The 23,150-nt window shown below is 40.6% G+C and overlaps 1 protein-coding gene across 4 annotated transcripts in view; it reads left to right on the forward strand.

Moving 5' to 3' along the window:
* Positions 1 to 23,150, forward strand: part of RPTOR (regulatory associated protein of MTOR complex 1) — a 156,551-nt gene that overhangs the window by 3,616 nt on the left and 129,785 nt on the right. For all 4 annotated transcript variants that reach the window (XM_042802519.1, XM_042802520.1, XM_042802521.1 and 1 more), the window contains exons 2-3: positions 10,752 to 10,854; positions 13,945 to 14,027. In XM_042802519.1, coding sequence (XP_042658453.1) covers positions 10,752 to 10,854; positions 13,945 to 14,027 — 186 coding nt within the window. The remainder of the gene's footprint in view (positions 1 to 10,751; positions 10,855 to 13,944; positions 14,028 to 23,150) is intronic.

Raw genomic sequence — 23,150 nt, forward strand, 5'->3', positions numbered from 1 at the left:
CCAAAACAAGTCTCTATCTGCCTGAGTTGCAGGTAAATCTGTGGCATTTTTTCCCTGTGAATCATGAAGAAACACAGGCAATGGCAGATTTTGCCCTTATTCATCATCTTGAATAGTCCTAGGGAGTGATTCTAGCTTTACTATAGTTATAGGAAATGATTCACTAAGGTTTGGGAATGGAATGACTTTTTTTTCCATCTTGCTTCATTGCTGTAAAAACCTCAGAGTTTATATGAACTTGAAGGTTCTTTAGAAGGCAGAACTCTAACAAGAGGGAAGAATCAAATAAGAAAAATAATGAGTAGTAATTCTATATAAAATAACTGAACATTCATTTGCTCTCCCCACCTTTCATCCAGAAGGACTGCTCTGAAAGCATTTAATCCTTTGTTTCATGCTTCCATGGACTACATGTGCCATCAAAGTGACACTGCTTTGATCTATTATTTATTTAAAGAATATTTTTAACACAGGAGGATTGGAATTATGCTTTGTGTATCAAATTAATTCTCACAGTCTCAGTAGCAACCAAATCGTGAAACTTGATTTAAATAAAAAGATTTCAAATACACCAGGTTTTACTGACAAGTTGCTACTAAATTCAGAATATTTAAATTAAGATGTGCTGTAGTTATATTGATTTCTAAAATAAGCAGAGAGCAACAAAGCTGATTATAATAGTTTTTTTTTGTTTTGTTTTTTTTTTTTTTTTTTCCTGCTGCCTCATACCATGCTGAGTGAGAATTAAATCCTGTTTTTATGAGAAGACGAATACACAATTAGGTTCCTATGGAAATGCAGATTAAAGTAGGACTGTGTATAAATGCACTTAATTCAGACAGGCAGAGTTTACCTGCCTGCATGGTAAATGTTTCATGCGTCAAAGGAAATTAATGAAGGATAGTAGTAGCAGTTGGAAGTTTGTGCACATCCTTTCAGCTTGCAGTAGTTGGTTCAGTCCCAGGGAGCTTTCCAGGCACTCTTGTAAGGGACGTGGCTTGGCTGCTGCTTGCACTTGGAGCGCTGGAGGCTCATCCCCCCTCGCTTCTGAGGCGAGTTTGGTGTGCTGCTTGTGAGACTGAGCGAGGCGGTGGGAACCTTGTGGGGAGAGAGGGTGGGAGTTCGTGTTTCGGCAGCAGCCTTTACTTTAGTTTGACTTACTCCATCTTTCATGTTTGTTTTCTGGTTGCTTATGCATGATCAGGGACTATCAACTGTCTTCGTGTTTAGGAAAGTCATACGTAACTCAGTAAGTAGCCAGGGATCCAACCCAAATGCTCTGTAGTTTCCATTATTTCCCTGGTATGAAGATAAACTCTTAGGAAGTCTGGCTTGGAGCACTTTGATGCTGTAGCCTGGCCCTGAGAACTGGTAATGGTGTGAATCTCTCTCTTCTAGGTCAGTGGTTGAAATCCATTTTAGTTCAATAGTTACTAAAAGTGGCAATTGCTGCCCTGTGAGGTGTGTGAATCGAGTGGTAGCATAGGGCACCTGCTGGTTTACAAATATCTTTAAAAACAAAACGAAAAACCCAGCTTCTCCCCAAACTGAACCCCCTGCTGTAAGTAATGAGCACTGTCATCTAAGTTATAGATTTATATCTTCTCTTACCTAGAACAAAGATCATTTTGAATTAAGATGGGTGTGTATTGATTGGATAGAGTTGGGAAGCTTGGGCTGTATCTACCACTATCTGCAAATGTTTTTATGTCGAAGCAGAGGGGGGACTTTGATTAACAGCTCTGAAGGGTACAACTAGTCACGTATTTTGAAAGAAAAAATCTTACCTTTACACACCGGTAGGAAACACTGAAATCTTCAACTTGGTCAATCTCTTTTTCATCCTATGAATTTTCTCACTTCAGCTGAGATCTAGGGGATGTAAAAGGAACACCGTCAGCAAATGGAATGACAGAAAAGAACTATATCTGTCTTTCTCCGTTCAAAAAAAAAAAAAGCAATGAGAGAATACTTATTTATATATGATGTGCTTAATTTTTTGTCTTGGAGACCGGTGTTGCTGCACTACTGAGCATATGGTATTTGGGGAGGAGTTAGGCAATTATTGCTACTTTAAATCAACGTGTATGTTGTAGTGGCTAGTTACCCTCCTGCTCCCCCAGCACGTCTGTAGAAATTTGGAAGGCCTGTGAATAGCAGAAAATGAAAAAAATACACACCTTGAAAAATATACGTAAGTGCTGGACTATTATTGCAAATTGCATACTTTAATTAAAAATATGTATCACTATATGAGGCTTTTCCTTTTATTTCTCAAGTGTGGCAAATGTTAATAAACATTGGTGGAACCCTAGTGCAGCTCTAAATGGCCAGATGGTAGCGAGCTGCTTCGCATGAGGCTCTTGTGGCGAAAGCTGTGAAACATCTGTTCTGCTGACAACTACCACTTCTTTATTTTGGCACTGAGCGTGATTCGATAGTTGAGAGGCTGAAGGTTATGTGAATGTTTCAGAAGTGCTTTGTTAATGCTTCTCTGGTTCTTACATTTCTTCCTTCTGTCTGTGTGTGGAGAGGGAAATTCAAGGGTAACAGGCTTCCTTGGACTTTCGTTTTTGCTTGTCTCCATGGGTTATGTAGGTTTTCCAGGAAGTTTGGGGGGATTTGGCTGTGTTTTTCTCTCCAAGATATTGTTTTAATTGGCTTGCTGCTGTGCTGATCTTCTACCCTTGAACATTTCCAAAGGTGACCATTAGCATAGTATGGCCATGGATAACTGAGAGAGATTATTGATTGTTCTCTGTGTCTCATAGCTTTAACTGGCATTTCTAAGTAAATTTGATAAACTCAGGGTGGTTGTCTTGCTCTTCTATTCTTCTATAAAGAATGTACTTTAGATAATTTATATCTAATGAAATACTTAACAAAACCAGATTTGTCAGTGGCATTCTTTGATACAAAGCTGTGATGTGGCGTACAGTAGGTGATAGACTCGGGGCCTGAAGAATTCCTTTTTATCTTTTCGTCCCAGTGGTTCTACCAGTAATGCCCTCACTGGTATTTTTACTTCTGTATTTGTATATATTTCTTCTTGCTGTGTTGTGGCAGGGTTATCTACAGCCAGAGTAGCTTTTGTTGGGGAGGGGATGAGAGCGGCAGTGTACAGAGAAGAGGAGCAGTGCCTCAGGTGTACAAAACAGTCTGCGGTAAAAGCGATGATTTGAGTCATTTCATGCCTCTCTGCGCAGCCTGCCGTCCGGATGGAGCTCTGCACGCATGGCTCGTCCTCTGCTTGCCTTCCTTGTAGTCTGACAAAGCCTCAGGAAGGGGCACAGCCTGCAGCATGGGTTGGTCTGAGAAGTTTTATGGTCTTCCCTCAGTGATTCTTCCTTTCTCTCCATGGCACATCAGCAGTAAGAAATTCAAAGCCCTTGATCGGGTGATTGAGCTTTATTAGGCAGGTGGACAGTGTTCCGTACCATATGGCTCTCAAATACAACCAAACATCTTTATCTCTATGTTCTTGACACTTCAGCTGAAATTATAGATTTGATCTTGTCCTTATAATTTTTTCCTATTTGCTCCTGTAAGCTCAGGAAACTTCCTATTTTAAGAAGTTATTTTATTTCGGTGAAGTTGGCTGTAGCTCAGGGACTCCACTTACAGGGGACAGTGTGATTCCTGATCAAATAGATCTTGTACAGAATGTAGTATTGACTTCTAAAAGATCTAAAAATGTCTTCCTGGAATAATTTGAAATAGTAGTTTGTAACAAAGATCTGAAGATGAGGAAGTAAGCCAATACATGGGAAGAGGACATCTTTTTAAAGATAGTGCTAGACAGGAGCAGGAAAGTGGTGGAATGATGAAAAGAAGCATGTACAGAATGCAAAGCAGAGAGAGAGTTGTGCTAAGGTGAGAAGGAAAGCCTGTTGTCACAGATCAAATGAGGAATAACATCTAGAAAATGTCTCTTGTTGATTCTTTTTGCATGTTGTATAAGGGAAGCAGAGATCATAGAAGTAAAATATTTGCTTCCTATTATTTTTAAGAAATGATTGGCAGGGACAAGAAAACACCATTTTGGTTATATGCATCTAAGCAGTGGTTTAAAGGCAGTATTTTGATGCTTTGCCATGGCAGGGTGAACCAGCCTACTTGACTTTGTAGTTTTTAATCCCGAGAGCAGTTCTGTCACATGCAATTACCTTTGATCTCTGAGGGCACCTACAGCAGCTGAGGTCGCCAAGCCATGACAGGTCAATTGATATTATTCCCTGTCAGACAGGAAAGATGCACACTGTTCTCAGAGCACATAAATACAAAGTGTATATGTGTATCTTGGGTATTGATTGACAGTAGTAATTCATCTACAAGCGTAAGCAGTGCTTATAAAGTGAATAGTCAAGCCAGCAGTTAAAAGTCTGTTTTATGAGGAGCTGTGTTAGTGTTACTGACAGCTCTTGAACCTTGTGTAGTAGCTGCATTCACTGGGTAAACAAACATGTTGGACATAATAAACCTCTGAAGAAAATTCATAATATTAGTGCAGAATACAGAGGTTAGAAAAGGAAAACAAACACTAAGGAGGAGCTGATCTAGGAATCTAGTGTATGCTGTCACAACAGTCACAGCAAGAACCGACCTTTTGGGCTACAGATGGCTGAAGACTACCTGCAGAGGTGTTGAATTATTAATGTTAACTTGAAGTATTTCTTTGCATTCTACTATTTTTATCGTTGTGGAGAAGCACACTGAGATTTTTTCCATTACAATTTATTTCTCTTAAGCTTTATATATAAAAAAAAAAAAACTTCCTTGAAACTGAAAGCTCTTCCTTTTTAGATGTTTACCTTTCAGAAATGTTACAGGTGAGCTGAAGAGGACTGGCACATCTCTCTTAGTATTTGGCCCGCTAAAGGGAAGATCCATTAAAATAAAGAGTAACACTTGGTTCTCTATCCTCTTGCACAGTGTGGTATGAAATGAGTGTGGAAGGGTACCAAAGCAGAGCTGGGAGGTGTGCGTGGCTGCTGGGAGGGCGCTGTGTCAGACAAATCCCACTTCTGCAGCAAGGCTCTCTATTCCTGGTGCCCGTTCGCCGGGCACGTCCACGCGGGATATGCCCTCTCAGTCACTCCTGTCAGAAACCTTTCTTTGGTTTTGTGTGCAGTTGTGTGATCAAGTGGGCCAGCAAGGTCAAGGTTTTGTCTGCCTTTTCAAAATTTTCAGTCTTTTCATGATTTGATTTGCAAACTGGCATTCCTCAGTGGTGTGTTTTGTGCCTGAGCCCTGGAAATGATGCCTGTGCTGTTAGAGAGCACCGGGACAAAGCGTTGCCACTTGTCACCTCTTAGCTGGGAGCCTGAAATGGGAAGTTGCCAGAGAGTTCAGGATGCCCATCTCCTCCCGTGGCCGATCTGCCACGAACCCCATCACCCCCAGAAGAGCCCTGCTCCAGTTAAGCACGCAGCCACCTTGTTGTGAGAAAGCCTGCCAGGGTGGGTGAGATGTATAAAAGCTTCCAGGAGGCTTGGGAAAGAGAAAATGTCATTTTCTGGGTGTTGCAGAATGATCTGTAACTGAAACTCCAAAGGGAGAACAATGTTTCTTGTTGCTAAATATTGCTGTTACTGCTCAGTGTTTAGAGAACTCCTTGTGGAAGTATTTAATGGCACGTCTCCAAAACAGTTAACATTTTAGAGTTACGGGTGGAACACCTAGCTGGTTTTGCCTTTTGGTTGAGAGGCTTGTACTAAATCCGTCTAAATGTATATAGAGAAAAATGTCTCAAAAAAGTCTTTAGGAAGGGGATGAATTTACCGAACAAGCAGGCAGAATTGAGCCTGTGGGCCAGTGAAGATTCCCAAATGAGACTGATAGGAGGATTTCTCAGTCTGGAAGTCTGTCCCAGTATTTGTATTTAATGCTGATAAGTTCACCCTCAGCTCTGGAAAACAGCGTAGTAACATATATTTTATATTTAATGCTGACTTAATCTTATGTTTGTATTAACTCACAGAGCAATTTTAACTTATTGGGGTAAAACCAGGAAGGTTTATAATGGTTGAGTGTTCATCTGTGTAATGTTTAAACAGAAACTTTTCAGCTTGAAAATTGCAGTGTAGAAATAAAATATTTCTGGGTTTTAAAAGGTCCATTCTGAAATGTTAGGTGAGGGTCTTACCACAAAATGCAAAATTTCTCATAAATTGATTGACTGACTCATTCTTGGTATTACTTGAACTAGAAGATAAAGCAGTTAATACGACTCTCTTAGTTGCTAACCCCGTTCTTCCTTGGCCTTCAACAAATCCTTAGAAACTGATGGAATGGGCTGTCTCAATTACAGCCTGGGCTGGAATTACTTTCAGGACTGCTACACTAGGATAAGTTGGGCTACCTGTGATGATAAAACTTCAGGTTTTCAATCAAAACCATTCTTATGAAGGTAATGTAACGTTTCTTCTAGCTGAAAATAACCGCAGAAATGGCACTGATTTTGGTGTGAGATACCTATGGGGGATTTTACTTTCTGTCTGCAAATATGTTTTGCCTCCAAATGAAATAAGCAGCGAATTAAAAATATTTTGCAAGTTCTCTGATCTTTAGTAGAATATGTAAATTTAATGTCAGATGCTTTAATAAGCATCTTATCTTCCAAACAGACACAAACTACTTCTGCTTACTTACTCCCATTTCTGATGGATTTGGGGTTTAAATTCAGTGCCATTACTTCTCGGGAAGAGCTTTTTGACTGGGCTGGACTTTGCAATTTAAGTATTGCAGGTTCTGACTCAGGATTATTAAATCATTTGAAATTGAATGCAACACAAAATTGTGAATTGTATTAATATTTTTTAACATACGAATTTGACTGTATAGAGAAAAGCCCACAGTAAGAGCTTCTATGGTTTTGATCTTGAGCCTTTGCTGACAAAGCATTTTGGATATTGGTTCTCCTGGAAGCTTGCCAAACATCTTATGCTTCATTTTTTAATTCTAACAAAAATCTGAAATTGAATATATTCTGGTGGACATATTCTTGAAATGTAGAAAAGAAAATTTCTACTGTCTTAATGACAGATGAGAATGTCCTAGTACTTTTTGTATTAGGAAGCTTTAAATATGCTATGAAGTTTCTGGTAGTATATTCCAAAAGAGTTTAGCAATGCAAAAAGCATTATTTGGTTTCTTGGGCTCAGGTTTTCTTTTGATCTATAGTGATTCAACATCATAGATGGATGTTGAGTAGGAGTCGGAGGGGAGTATAAGAAAGCTGTAATTCTTCCTGAAGATGTGCTCTTTATTAGTAGAACAAATAGTTGTGAAGTATAATACTGTACCTCCTTTGTGGGGAGGTAGGCAGAGGGGAAATAACCCCATTTGTCTTTGGGATCAGTTAGACTGTTACTTTTCATTACTGGTTTGCTGTCTGTTTTCAAGGAGAAATGCTTATTTAAAACATCGAATTTGAGAATAGAAAAATAAATATCAGCCTCTTCAGCATAACTCACAGATCAGACATTACTAGTAAAATGTTGAAAAATAAGTCAGTATTAGACCACAAATGGGAAACAATAAATAAATGAGACAGAAAAGATTGTTTGGCAGGATACTTTCTCTTGAAAGAATGATTTGTATGTTTCCGCTTCAAATGAGTTATTTTATCCTGTAGTTTTCTTTGTTTCCTTCTGGGTTTTTAGTGTGTGTTTGCCAGTGTGTGATTACTTCTGGGGATGTTCATGCTCTTTAACACCCTGCAGCGCCGTGGTTCTGCTGCGGCTGTGTGAGCTGGCAGTGGGTGCAGCATACTGCGAAGGTGTCCTTGGGTGCAGGTTAAAGCTCAGTCCATGCAAGTAGGTCTGTAATGGAATGGTCAGATGTTTTGGGGGGGTATTTTGGGTATTTTTAATTTTTTTTTTTTCCTTCCTTTCTTCCTACCCAGCCATGCTGCTGAGCACTTATATTCTCAACAAATGCACATAGTTGGTACGTAACATTTCTATGCTGCTTGAAATAGTAAATTTGTGAAATGTGATTAATTTCTTCTCTTTGCCTGGTGCAAAGGTGGGTCAAGCCAAAAGTCTCAGCAGGAACTGTGTGCCTCTTACTGTTTTAAACATATTTGATGGGTTTTGGGAAAGGAGAGGCAGGAAAAGATGACACTAAATAATAATCTTGAAAGGTGTTGCTTTCTAAATGAAGTTACTTCCTTATCTTTTGTTATTTTCTCAAAAGGAACAGAAAGGTTTCAAAGTACATGTTGTAAGAGGTATTTATTGCAGTATCAAAGTAACGTGATGTTTTCATTGGTGCAGTGTCAATGTTGTACGTGAAATAGGTGAGCAGGATGGAAGCCAGGTGTGCTTGCTGAGGGGGAATAAGGCACTGAAGTATCGGGTGCCAGACACCTGCTTTGCTGGGTGGGAAGTCTGTCCCTTCAGTTTTAAGACTCAAGGGAACGATTTTCATCCGTTGCCACTTTTGTACAGCAGCCTGCATCGTGTGGGGGCTGGTGCGGTCACGGGGCCCGGTGACGGGTGTGCTGGTAACTGGCGGTGTGTGGAGCTGCCCGGGCGGCGCTGATCACTTGAAAATCAGGGCATTTTTATAACACACAAATCTTGTACCGGATCAGTTGAAAAATTAAACATTTTAGAACTATTCTTGCTTTCACTAGTGCCGGGTATTGTTTTGCTACCTTAAAAAGAATGTATCTGTGTCTTGGAAATAACTCTAGTGTAGCAGTAGGCAGTTCTCCAGCTGGGGAAGAAGTCTTGTGTCATTTTGTGGGGGTCACGGATTCTTGGTCTGTGGTTTGGATCAAGAGGTAAATCTGTCAATACTTGGATGTTGAAGTAACTTTGTTCACAAGAAGTGCACCCTGTTAAAAAATGTCACCTGTGCCCGCTACATTTGTAAATATATTGGGGTTTTTTGTTGCAGCTGTTGTAGGATGGATTTATCAGAGTCTTTATTGCAGCGAGCCACCAGTGAGATCTTTGTGCTCGGTTCAGTAAAGCCAGGGCAGCAATCGTCCTGTGTTGGATGAAATTATTTTCTAAACAAAGCAAAAAAAATGCGAGGGAAGGGTAAGATGTGTGTGTGCAACGTGAAAAGCATCAACAATTGCTGGCACAATTTATTTCTGAGGGTAGCAGTTTGGTGTTGATAAAATAAGTGAAGGAAAGTGAGAGGAAGAGAGAGATGAAAGCAAAAGATAAGAGAACCAGATAGAGAGAGCGGAGGATGGAAAAGACTTCCAGGGGAGAGGAATGAATCAGGCTGGCTGTCAGCACAGGCGTGTGTTCTCTGCCCGGAGCCCCCGGGTTTGGCTGGAGGCACCCGAGCCGTGGTGGTGCCTCGGGCTGCCTGACTGCTCTCGGCTTTGGAGGACCGAGCTGCATCTTTGCAGCTGATCCTCATTTTGCCAGTAACTATACTTTTACTACCTGCTGTTCTTAATTTGGATGAAGTACTCTTAGTGCGTGTGTACTTAGTGCTAAACTTCAGCTTTTTCACCCCGTCGACGTGCACTCCTTTGGGAACCCTTGTGAAATGCTGGTGAGGGAATCCCCATTCAGACTTGAGTTTTCATCTGGATTCTGGAAAGTGCTGCTTATTCCTTGTTAACTCATGGGGTTGAGCAACTCCTACATGATTGCAGGGTTTTGTTAGCAAGAACATAGTTTGGGATGAAGCCATTAACTATATTTCTTGCTATTTTTTTACTCCGGGTTCCCCATCATAGACACGGGAATGAGCGGCCACTGCAGAACATCTGTCCTGATGTAGAGCCTGTCCCATCTTCTTGGTGTGAATAGTGTCTGTCTGCTCCAGTTTATAGTTTCTTTATAAATTACACGTTTGTGTGGTTTTTCTGTAAATTGTTTGGATTTTTTTTTTTCCTTTTGCTTGCTGTTCTGAATTGTAATCAGCGCCCTGGGGAAGTGGCGATGCGGGTGGCCTTGCTTCAGACAAGCAAGGGAGTGCTGAACACTTGATGGAAGTCCTGTGAGCCACGTTGCTACTTTTGTTTTCCTTCTCTGGTTTAGGTATTGAGATGAGGGAGTTTAGAAAAGAGCATAAGATATCAAATAATAAATTTCAAGTAGTATTTTTAACTGGCCGTAGTGCGTAGTCGTGAGTTTAGTGCAGCTTTTGGGTGCCCGGCAAGGTATTGATGGGTTTGGATTTCCTGGGGTGGGGGTGCCCCTGGCGCTACTGAAGCCTGTCTGAGGCTGCTGCCGCCCGGCCGGGCTGCGGCTGCGGTGCTGGGCAAGGCCAGGAAGGAGCCACGTGAAGATTTCTCCTAAAATAAGGCTATCCAGGATAACTAACATGTGAAGCAAACAAACGAAAAAAAGAAAAAAAGGACTAAATGTTTTGTTATGGTTTAGTTGGTTACTTGGGTGTTTTTCCCTTGTAATGTTTTTAGTTTTAATATTAGAGAGGACATACTATATTAGAGTATTTAATAACGTATTTCAATTGGATAATGACTAATTAAAGAGTAGCAGCAGTCCACTGATATCCATTTCCATGCTCTAAAAGAAGAATGGGCTCTGGAAATAATAATAAAAATAGTAACATAAAGTCCAAGTACTGTTCTATTTAAAAAAAAAAAAATTAATCAGTCATGCCTTGCTTATAATAGTCCATGTTAAAGAGCAGATTAACAAAGGTTTGATGAAACCCTTCAAAAGTTATAGTAGTGGTAAAATTTCAACACAAGTGAAAATTGATTTTGTTTCTACACTAAGTCAGCATTTTATTGTCTGTCTTTGCAGATGAAGACTGTTAGTGTTGCCTTAGTTTTGTGCCTGAATGTTGGTGTGGACCCTCCTGATGTGGTGAAAACAACTCCCTGTGCCCGTCTGGAGTGCTGGATCGGTAAGTCTTAAGAATTTCCAAGCTCCAGCTAACTCTATTAGTCTCCTAAATACTGAGTTATAGCATATATGGTAATCTCATAGTTGTGTATTTCCTGGACGTAAAACTGGAGTGAGCAAAAGGAAATCTGGCATCTGCTTGCACTCTGTCTATACAGGTTAGTCCAGCAGTAACTGGTGCCATTGGTTATCTTTGCTGCTTTATTCTAAAATGAGATAGCATGGAGAAAAAAGCTGTTAATTGGTTATTTAGCTTTCTTTTAATTGCTGTAGATTTATAAATATCTAAGGAAATCTCTGAGCAGTTCTTTACTGTGATCTGCGAAGGTATAAAATTACCCTGCCTCATACAATATAAAAAGAAGTTTCTGTAAAATGTATAGACTTTACTGCATGTTGAGGTGACTGCTCTGGGGCTATTTTAATTGGGATCATGAATTCAGAAGACCTGGAATTATTCCCAAGGATGTCTTGCCAGCAGTTCCAACACCTGGGCTTGCTACTTTGATGTAGTATCGGACTAAATTCCTAGCTTTTTGTTAAGAAATTAAAAGTTCCCTTGGTTTTGGAGATCAAGTCCGATTATCAAGGCGAAACAAATCTGAAGTAATATTAGTAGTAAATACCTTGTGTAAGAAAGCTTTCTATGAGAGATTTGTTTTTTATCTAGGAATTGAAAATGTTCAGTTTTCAGCAAGTAACATCGAGAGCACTGTAATCCTAAACTCTGGGGTATATGACAGGCTGCAGAAGCAAATTAGTCATTGCACAAACTGAATTTCTTTAAAAACTTTCAGAATGTCTCATTTCTAGCCTTGCCTTACCTGCTTTATGAATCATAGCATCTCATTTTTTTTTTTAACCTAAAAATGCTGATGACTAAAGCAGTTAAAAAGCCATGAGCATGCACTAAAATATATCTTAATCAGTGGAGAGAAAAGCTCTGATTTTCATTGATACATGAGTAGAGAGTAAAGAGAATGAGGAGCATTGCAGAGTCATTAAAATTAAGTTATTAGTGACTATCATCAACAAAGAGAATTTTGAATGCAGTTTTTAAATTAAATTTTTAGTGTGTATGTATACACAAGTACTCATTTCCATTTCTAGCCAACTTTAAATTTCTGAAAAAGGTAATTGCAAAAATATCTGCCAGTTTTTCTTCTATACAACAGTCTCAAGAGAAGCTAATGGTGTGTACTGTGGAAACATAACGTCTTTGCCAGATGTGCAAGGAAGCGTGGAAACACTTTGGTGCAGTTGCTGCTATTTACAGCTGAGCTGGGATCACCAGCTTGTGAACTCCGGTAACAAATGGCCATCGCGGTCTCAGACAAAAGCCGCTTCAGTTCTCACTGTACCTTCCAGATACACCCTCAGAGCATCTGAAGTGTTTTGTTTTTCTCCAGAATTAAGCCTTAGTGACAGCTGTGCTACAGTGTCAACCTGGCACCATTTAAGGCAGGGAGAGCTCCGTGCTGTGATTATTCCGAAGGTATCTTGGCCTGTCTGCCTGCAGGCCTTCGCTAGCCTTCGCTCGGCGCTCAGCGACGGGATGCTCGCGTAACGACTGTGGTGGCATGAGCTATAGTTAGGAAAAGAATTTGTTTCCATTGTTTGGCTCTTGGAATGGTACCAGTGTGCTTCATTTTTGTATAAGGGGTATTGTTTACAATGCTAATTACTCTGAAGGCACTCCGGAGTCCACAAACTACATTCCGCTGCTGTCAAAGTGCATGTGAAGTATTTTAAATTTATTTTTCTAAAGTTCAGTTCGGTCCTTTTGAAGGACTCGGGGGAAAAATCTGATGTGCCTATGCTATTTTTTTTGTTTCCTTTTTAAATTTGAGCAGCGGCTGATGGCGTATCAACTGACAAAAGACGTTAGGAGGCAGTGTGAATGCTTTTGGGGGATTACTGTTGAGCATCTCAAGGGGATCGACTGGAAGCCTGCCTTGAGCAGCGGGGGGACTGCTGCGGTTGGGAGCGACGGGGGCTGCTGCAGGCTGCGGAGGCGTTACGGCTCCGGCGGCGCCACGTCCCAGCGGACAGTTCTGTACTGTTTCTGTTAGGTTTGGAACAGTGGGGGTGGTAGGCTTGCGTTACCTGAAGTCTGTCTACAAAAGCGTACTCAGATTTATTCCTTTATATCACTATATTATTCGTTTAAGAAAAATAACTAATAAAATCCTGCTTTCATCCTACTTCATTATGGTTTTGTTTCTAACAGTGCGAGGTAGAATATTTGTAGACTTCATTGATTTGGTGGAATGCTTTTAAAATAATTTATATTAAATTGCAAAATATTTAGCTTCTAGGGGTTTTTTTTTGAAAGTTTTTAATAGTGTCAATTATATGGCCATGTTGTTTTGAAGAAATCACGTAAGCTGAAATTGTATTGGTATGTATGGATGGTGGTAATTACTTAGTGATAAAATTAACTTCTTTAAAATTACAAATGGCATATAATCTGTGAAGCAGTAATCAATGGAAGTAAACGAAGCAGGATTTTGCATTCATCAAGAAAAAATGTTTATCATCAAATATTTAACCAATTTAAATTTCTGTCATTATTTACTATAGAAACCTTTTTCCTCAGTATTAAAATAAACAAATGTAATGCCTCTCCTGTCTTTCAAAACAAAATTGTGTTTATTACCTTAGCGAGAGAAATCTTCCAAATTTGACAGTCTTTAATGATATTTAATTTGTACTTGAGTAAAGAATTTGGGGATAACTTCTGGGTATTGCACCCAAGTAAATTCCATGAAGAATGTAACGTTCATGAATTTGCAATTGAATGCATGAAAGGAACCTGCATTAAAATATCATTAAATGGTTTTCTAATTGAAAGCAGAACACTGGAAAGGGAAAGCATGGAAAGCTTTTGGCTTCTTTCTCCTGCAGAAAGGGCTGGTGTTCACGCTTTGACGTCGGCTTTGCTCTCCCAGGCTGTAGATCTGGATTCTACAGAGACATAACGTGGGGTAGCTAAAGGTTTAAATGCACATAGAATTGGAAATTTCTGCCTTTTGTCAAGTTGAGTGATTCAGTTGTGGTCAAAAATACTAATTTGTATTATATTTCCTAGATCCTCTGTCAATGGGCCCTCAAAAAGCTCTGGAAACCATTGGTGCAAATTTACAGAAGCAGTATGAAAACTGGCAGCCAAGGGTGAGTATTCCTTGGGCTTCCCTGCTGCAGCTGTAGCTGTGATACTCCCTTGCGATAACTTTCCATGTAGGCTGAAGACTAAGATGTGTGTCTGCTGTGGCCATGGTGGTCTTCCAGCACTCGTTGTTGGCTTCATCCATCAGTGTGAATAAATTCTTGCTAGCTGTCAAACGTGACAGCTTTCTAGCTGATGCCCCTCTTAGCTAGCACTTTCTTTAATCACGTCTGGGGTATTTGTTTAATATGTCCTACAGTGATTTTTTTTTTTTTTTTTTTTTTTAATTGAGGTTCCTCTGACTTCATCGTGTTTTTGAGATGTTCTGAAGTTTTACTTCCAAGTTTATAGTTTCTTCTGTTGTAAAAATCCATTTGGTCGCAGCTAGTTCAAAACTGTGTTCCAGCACTCATCAGTACTGGTTTTGTCCTTTGTGACAAATGAATGCTGTACAGTTAGTAGCTGAGGAAGGCTTTTGGTTTTGTTGTAAAAGATAATTTCAGAGCTTTGGTAACTGCTAATTCTAACTAAAGTACAATGTGTGTGTACACATGCAAGCTACTGACTATTTATTTCCTGTCTTGTAACATCTTGCTCGTTCACATTGGGGAAGTGTTTTGCTTTGGGTATTTCAGTCTCCGTAGTTTCATGTGTCTGAGTAAATAAACTACAGAAAGATCTAAAGAATGAAATTTCAAGTCTGCAGCATTTTCCAAATAGATGCAAAAACCAAACTGTAGAATCATCTTCAGTGTTAATATTCCCCAGTAAATTCATGTCCTTATCTATATGCTCTAGGCAGTTTAGGTCAGAATATTCTCTTCAAAGTACCTGAACTACTGACTACTAAATCATAAATTTATCATTATAAGCATGTAATGTATAACTCATCAGAAATAGTAACTTCACTGAATAAACCTACCTATAGATTTGCTTTACTTTTCTTTATTTTTTCCCTTACCATGGTGTGCATACTAACCCGGTCTTCATTTTTTAAGGGGATACTGTTTCTTCACTTCTTTTTAGATTATTTTCAGTAATAATAATTACGTGCTTTTTTTTTTTTTTTTGTCAGCATCAGGACTATATTTTCTTTTTCTAACATTGCTCACTACCTTATTTAATGTATAAATAGTCTACCGAGTGTCTCTGTAACGTCTGTTAATAATGTAGTTGAAGAGTATGGTCTGCAATTGGAAAAGTTACTGGTATTTTCCCATCCTTTCTATAGGACAACTGGTTGAGAGGGCCTTTGTGTTAGCAGTGCCCTTAGGTATTTTTAATCAATCTTGTACTTAAACTGTTATGGGTTACATTAATTTACTTCTTTATAATTTATAAAAATCAATAAAGATACATAGCCACTGTTGATGTTTTGTTTGGGTCTGGAACCTACGAGCTCTGAATGTCCCTGTTCCTACAGGGAGATAGAGAACTTGGGGGTTTTGTTCTTTTTTCCCCAACGTCTTCCATTCCTTCATGAAGGACTAACATGTTCAGATAAAGAACAGGTGGCTTTGAGATTCCTTGCAGTAGTAAATGCAATCTCTTTTTTTGCCAGACACTGCTGAGAACATTTTTCACTGAAAAAAGGGTTGTTGGTGTGTGTGTTGTTAAAGGCAGAAGTAGTTTGTTGTCTGCATTCAGAGTCTGTCCTCTTTCTAACTCAGACTTGATGGAAATAATAATATATTCAGAGAAATTTGAGTGTAAACACAGTTTGTGCTTCTTCTTTACCTCTTGCTTTTGTTTGAAACTTCCCTGCCCTCTTATTCAGGGTTGACTGACTAGAACTGAGTTTATCGTTAGTAAAAGCTGAACATATTACCTGAAGGAGGCTTACTATTTTTAGTGGTGAAATGTTTACATTACTAAACCTGTGGATTATTGTCTGTGGGTATGCTTTTTTCTGAAGTGTTTTGTAAGTATATTTATATAAGAAGAACTTCTCTTGAAGCATATATGGTATATATTTAAGACAAGAGAATTTTGCGTTTTTCCTCTTGGTACAATGACGATTTTTAAAAAATCTCTAGCAGCCCAAGCATTTGGCAGAAAATTCAAATAGTGTCTGAAATCAAATAGGAAAGTAAAACCTCTTGATGCAAAAGTGAAAACAAACCTTCTTCTCTGCCCTTTAATAACAGAGTCCATATTACTGAGGAATGAGGGACAGGCATCTAGAAGCAGCAGGTACCCTGTGTGGGCCGACCTCACGCTGCCTTGTAGAGTTTGCACAAAACACGAGGCAATTACCGAGCTCAGATGTTTGTGTGCAAGGTGCCTGGTTCTTAACAGTAAATCACAGCCCTTTGAAACATTGCAAAGCTAAACACGTACTGGTTTATTGCACTCTACAGGGCTCTTGAGTTTTCTGCAGTAATAAAGAGAAGTTGATGTGCCATCTGCAATAAAACAATAGGAACATTATTGAATTTCCTAGACCTTTCATATAAATACTAATGCATCTAGTTTTGTCTATTTCTCAGTGTTTTGGAGCGGTTGAAGAACTGACGGAAGGAAGACAATTTGGGGAAAACTAGGCAGTCTGAAAAAAAGACCAAATCACTACAATCTTCTGAGGGAGCCAATATTACCGGGCTGTCAGTGTGGGTCCTTAGACTAAGAAATGCCTGTGGTCCTATCTTGTTGTGAATGTATAAATGGTGCTAAGTACTGGTAAATGGGTCATGTCAGTAATAAATGCTGTGTGAAAAGGCCTGACCCATCACTACCAGGGCAGTCCTTGTCTGCTTATAGTGGTAGGATGTTGCTCAAATACATGCCCATTTTTATTATGTACAAATCACTTAGGTGAAAAAGCTTTAAAAGGGGTGAGCATGAAAACTCTTTGTTTCTGGAAGCTCCCAGGCTGCACAGCTGATGCATATTTCCTTCCAGGTCTTATTGAGCCCCTTTCTAAATAATTTATCAGCTTGCCATTCCTTGAAGTATTTGTTCTCATTAAATTTAAGACTTTGTTTTATTGTTGTGTAGCTTCATAAATTTGTGTGCTGCGGGAGTAAAGAACGCTTCAGCCGTTGTTTCATCTGCAAAATACTGCAGTTAAACAATATTCAGTCATTTCATTGCAATTCTCAAATGAAAATTTTACTGAGGGAAGAGAGTAGGAGATGACAAAGCTGCAGGCTTTGTCTTTATATATAAAGAATTTTCTGAACAAGTAAGAGTTCTTGCAGTTCAGCGCAAAGATGATTTAGGTGCTAGTGAAAAAGTGGAAAGAAAAAAAGACAGGTCTTCTCTAATATTACCTTGGCTCACAGATTTTGAGTTTCACTGGGCATAGAAGGGGTTAAACCTGAGGGTAATCTGGAAAGCAGGCTCAATTACAGGGGATAACAGGGTTTGCTTAAGGAGCTGAGAATGAAAGGAGAAAAAGGTAGTGAAAGTTCAGAGCACAGGAGCCCGTAATGCCCAGCCGGATTGGAGAGGAAAAACCTTCGTCTGGGGGGATCCGGGGGACAGTGGGTGAGGGAATGGCTGGTGGAGCCGAGCAGAACCAGGGCTTGCTGGTTACAGGGCCTGCATTAAAGAGTTTGGCAGGCAGTGTCGGGAGAACATCATGAAAAAGGAGAGCCTTTAGCTGAGACAGCACGTTATATCACTTTAATTGCCCAGAAGAAAACACTTGAAATTTCTATTGGAGATTCTCCACATGCTCTGTATTTAAAATATTTAGATAAGAAATTGATCACATTGAAATGGTATTTTTCTGCTTCTGATCTGCATTTATTACCCTTTGCAGAGTACTGCCTGCGTTAGGTGCAATGTTGTAGTAAGTGACCAGCGAGAGCACTCGTTGGCTTGTGCTGGCAGTAAATAGCAAATATTTTCCCTGTTGTTTGGATGCACATTTAGGTTTTTTTGGCAGCATTGCATGTTATGCCATTCAGAAGGCAGGAACTTGCGTTACTTGAACGGGAATAACAGTCTGCATATTCTGCGTGCTGCTGCAGTGAGGTGGCTTATGGAGATGCAGCAGCTAGGGGGGATTTTCGTGAGCAGAAGGCACTGTTACTTAGGTCCCAGTTTACATCCATTGATCAGCAGAGCCTGGGACGTGGGCCCTTTGCTGTAAAACGTTCTGCAGAGCTGGTTAGTGGCGAGGATGAAGGTGTTGCTCAGTGTTCTGCTGCTCCTCTGCACAGCAGGCTGGTCCTTTTCTTGTGAACTGGTTTGAGAGAGCGTGTTTTTCTGCATCCTCTTGGCTGGAGTTCTCTGAACTGAGCTACGCTACTTCTGTATAAAAAGCACCAGTTACGCCGTGTAAACTGATCACTGTGTGGTATTGTACAGAATGCTATGAGATTAGGTCGAGCTGTGATTGCTGGCTTTGTTCTTAGAAGGGTGCCAAGCTTCTCTTTCTTTCCCCCTCACCTTTTCTCATAATGGACATCTCTTTACTTGGCTTCTAGCCTTCCCTAGACCGTAAAGTTTCCTTCGCTTCCATTCCTGTGTGTGTGCCTTTGAGCATGGGGCCGTGTAGCCAAAGGCAGAACTGTAGGTTGAGTGATGCACGGTTTACATAATTCAGGATCTGGTATGAAGTAGTCTGGAGCATATGCTTATTAAATTTGCATGAAATTACAAAATTTTTTCTTTTGGTTTGCTATGGCTTTTGACTAGTTTCTTTCTTTAACTCTAAACTGACCAAAAAATTGACAGGACTTTTTCTTCCTGTCTCTCACCTTGCTCAATAATTCTGTCACTTCTGTTGTGATTTCTACTAGTCCAAATGAATCCCAGTGGCACTCCTACACCAGGTGCTTTTTGCAGTACTGTTCTTTACTCTCTGACAGAAACTTTCCCAATCCTGCCACTGGAATGTCAAAAATTGCTGTTCGTGACTCTTCCCTGAGTAGAGTTGAGATTAAGAAGGCTGTCTCTGAGACACTCACATTCCTCCATTGCTGATGAACTGCATTCTTAACACTGGAGGAGTGGAAACTTGTCTCAGTGAAAATTAATGTTTTAAGTTTTTTAAAATCTTCCTTTCCTGAGCGTTTGTGCCATGTGGTGCTGTGGGACCTCTGCAAAACAGGCGTTTGTGACTTCCTGGGTCCTTGGGTGTGTTTTGGTAAGGATGCCTTACTTTTTTTTTTTTTTCTTTTTTAACTGTACTCTTGCAGCACACAGGAGCCCTGGCCACGGAGGAGGGTTTGGTTGAGCCAGGTGCTGTACAAATGAAAAGGAAATGACGGCTGCACAGCTCCCAGTCTGAAATAAGGCTGGTGCAAATAAATGGGAGGCTACAAAGAGCCAGTAAAGCAATGGCAGTCAATGCGATAGGGTCTCAGTGTGAGAGAAGGCTGACTCTAAATGTGCTGGTAGTTGTTAGTGTGGCACAATGTAGAAATAAGAAGCAAGTGGCAAGTTTTGAAAGTGCAATCACCAGGTGGAAGAGAATATACTGAGAGAAATAGGTTTGGAACAGATCAGAGCATAGGTTTGTAGGTAAACTTGGTTTGCATTAAAGGCTACAGAAAGAAATAGGGTTTGGAAGGTGCAAGGAAGAGCAATAGTAGAGCTGGAGGAGAAGATATCTAGAGAGTAATTACAAACAGCATGTTCTTGGAGCTGAGGCAGTAGGCAGTCGGCACGCTCACGAGATCCATCCAGGAACCCTGACAGCCTTGCTGCCATGCAACGCCAAGGGCTGGAGCGGAACCGGTATCCTTTTAAGCTGGACTGTTCCAGAAAATAAAGCTTTACTTACGCTACGCAAGAGTTGAGGACCATGGATGGGTTAGAAGAAAGGGAAAGTTGTGTTCTCTGCTATATGTAAGGCTGACTTTGGTCTGATGCTTACGGAGGTTTCAGGGGAGGGAAGGAGCTCCGGAGACCCCTGCAGCACTGTGAGTGTTTGTTGGCCGCTGCAGGCAGCGGCGGTGGCGCAATGGCCAAGCGCCGGCCGCTGGCGGAGCGGGCTCTGGGCCCCGGTCCTGGAGAGCCCTGGAGGTGAGCCGGGAAGGTGCAGAGCTGCGAGGCACTCTGAACTGTTCGGAGATCCTGCAAAACTGTACAGGAGCTCTCGGGCTTCTCTGCTTCCCTTGTGATTACCAACATCAGCAGAGCCAAACATCCCAGAGAATTTTTTCCTCTTACACCCACTTGCCTAAATAAAACAAAGTCAATTACAGTATTGATTTTTCTAATGCAAGTGCTACATTGTTGTTTCCCTTCCTCTTCTTGCTACTTTTTGCTAAAACAGTCATCTTCGCTGTTTTGATTGTCTAATGGAAGTAGTAGTGAGTATTTTATTATAGCTCCACCTGAACAGACATTCCTGGAGTGAAGGAGAGCTATGAAGAGGGATGAAAATCCCAGACAGGAGAAGGACTAGAGAAATCTAGAAGGCAAGATTAAATAAACTTCTAGAAAGCCTTTGGGAAGTGTGGCTTGAAAGCAAATATTGGTGTTTGATAATGCCTGCATCTGTAGCATCCCTAGTCACTGAGGATGATGTGTTAATGACAGTGTGGACACTGTCACACAGCGATTTTGCTTCTGTTCCTTATGCAGTTCTCCTTTTGATGCTCCATTGCTTACATTAGTGGCACTTAATAAGAGACAGGCAGTAACATATCTGAACTCATTAGTCTGGCAGGTCTAGGCATGTTTTAGGTCTTTCCAGCCCATTTAATTTATGTGGTTGTACCCATTTTTTCACTAAGTTCAAAGAAGTGACATAATCAAGGAGGAGCAATTGCAGCAATTTTTTATTGAAGTGGGCCTAAGGGAACTGAGAAACTTGGTACTAATCCCAAATAGGCATGCCTGTTCCTTTAATGTGTGGCATTAATAGAAATGTTAGTTGAACTATGGTTATATATTATCTTTTCCCCCAAGTTGCTACTGCCAGGTTAAGACTCTTGGCATTTCCTATGTCCCATTGTGCTTAACTATGCAGGTTTTTAAATAAAGGGTCTTCCTATTTTTCTTTAATCCAATATTGTATGTCGTGCGATGCCTCTTGCAGATTGCATCCATCAGCGAGTGATGGTCTTGGAGGAGACATCTCATACAATATAGGTAGATTATATTTTTTGTAGCAATCCTTCAAGGAAATAGGGATGCTTTTCTGATCAAACGGGGCTGCTTCTTTCTCCCTTCTAGTCTGCTTCCCAACAGTTTGCTCATAATTTCAAAGGAAGTACAGCTAAGATACTTGAAACAGATAATTTAAAGCCTCTACCTTTTGGTGCATGTTTTCCGTTGTTGATGCTGTTGTTTCCCTCATTAGATATCTCTGGGCTTTGATACGGTTTCTGAGGTTTCATTCCTTGCATTGCTTCCTTCTGCCTAATTAATTGGTAAGTTGCCTGCTGCACATCAAAGGTTGAGCATTTCCTAAAGAGTAGCTAGTTAAGCATGAAAACTAATTGAACACATGACCTAATTATTGGTCTCTCTGTGAGTCATACTTTTCCTTTATTTCTGTAGGGTTTTTCTTTTAAAACAACAGCAAATACTAATTGCTCCTGCAAAAGAAATACTGTAGAATTCCAAAGGGGAAAATGTAAAATGGAAAAGCTTGTACTTGGTCTCCCTATTCTGCAGATGTCAGAACATGTAACACAAAATGAAGGGGAAAAAAAAAAAAGACATTGTGACCTCGTTTAACAAAACCAGGTTTTCCTAAGAGGACTATGTTTGTTGTTTTTTATTTCCCAGCAGCCTCTTGAATTTGGCAGCTATTTCAGGCTCTGCAAAATTTTGCTGTATCAATCCTTGGCTGTCTTGTTAAAGATCAACTATCTTCAGCATAAACCAGCATTTTTTCCCAGAAGAAAAAGCCTGCCGTAGAAGAGGGGTCAACAAGTATAATTGCCAAAACTAGTTACTCACGTTCTCGTTCTATCTGAAAAACTGTTGTGGCACCGTTCTGAGTTTGACTGTTAGTCTTGTGCTGTTTTCACAAAATATCCCTCTAGAAGAACTGGTAGTTTGGCCAGAAAAGCACAAATTGTAAGTGTGGTAAATGATGAAAGCCACTTTTTAATGTCTTGTGAATACAGAGAATACTGGGGGCAAATTAAGCAGTATCTGACATAGTTTTCCTTTTGGTAGTTCTCTGATCTGCAACCCAGCCATCCACAGCGTAGCTTGGCAGGGCAGCACACGAGACTGGAGCCTCGGTTTAAACCATCAACAAAGATGCATTGCGTTGAAGCTACTCTCTCTTGTGCTGGAAGATCTGAACTGGGCCACCTCTTTTCTTCTGCAGTCAGGGCACTCTGCATCGTGAGGAGTCACAATGAACGACTGGGGAGATTTTAGCATCTTGAGCCACTGCGTAGGATCCCCGGAGTTTGTAGCCTGAATTGTAGCTGTGTGCCTGTAGGCAGTGCTGGTGTGACTGCCTCCGCATGGGAGTAGCTGCACCACCTGCACATCAACAAAATCTCCTGTAGCAGTGCTAACTAAAGGACCTGGGAGTATGCTGTACAAGCGGAAAGCTCCCTGCTGCAATGCTGGGACTTGGTCTAGGTAGAATGCATGTTTTAATTCTTTTGATAGTGAGAAGAAAATAATCTGATAAATCTTTAACACACTACTAAAAATAAAGTGGAAACTGCAAAATTACAGCAGTAATGTACTTACTGCTGATTTCTCTCAGATTCTCATGGAAAAATGAGGCACAAAAAAGAAAAAATAGTTACAGGCATGAAGTGATGTGAAGAAGTGTGTTCAGAAGCTGTAAAGACAAGGAAGTGGCATTAAGCTGTTTGTGAACGGAACTGTTCATGCATTGCCGACCAGCAGTGATCTGGCATTCTGGAACTAAGTCAAGGAACTTGCAAAATCAGTTTAGTGGGAAAATCCTCTGGGTCTTGCCAGCTTGCTGGACGCTTTGGATGCTGCAGGCAGGGGTGACCTTGAATGGAGGGGATGGGGCAAAGGGGAAGCTGTCGCTGAAGTCTAGAAAGAGAAGCCTGAGCCACAACGAAAATGACATTTAACTTGCAAGCAAACAACATTTCTTCCCGCGTTATTAGCAACGTGACGCGGCACTCTGGCTGCTTGGCGCACCCCTCTGAAAAGCGGCAGTCTTCAAAATCACCGAACTGCTCCGGCGGCTGCTGGGCAGCGCCGCCTGCCGCGGT

Source organism: Tyto alba, unplaced genomic scaffold, assembly GCF_018691265.1.
Source record: "Tyto alba isolate M040663 unplaced genomic scaffold, T.alba_DEE_v4.0 Super-Scaffold_39, whole genome shotgun sequence".
NCBI lineage: Eukaryota > Metazoa > Chordata > Aves > Strigiformes > Tytonidae > Tyto > Tyto alba.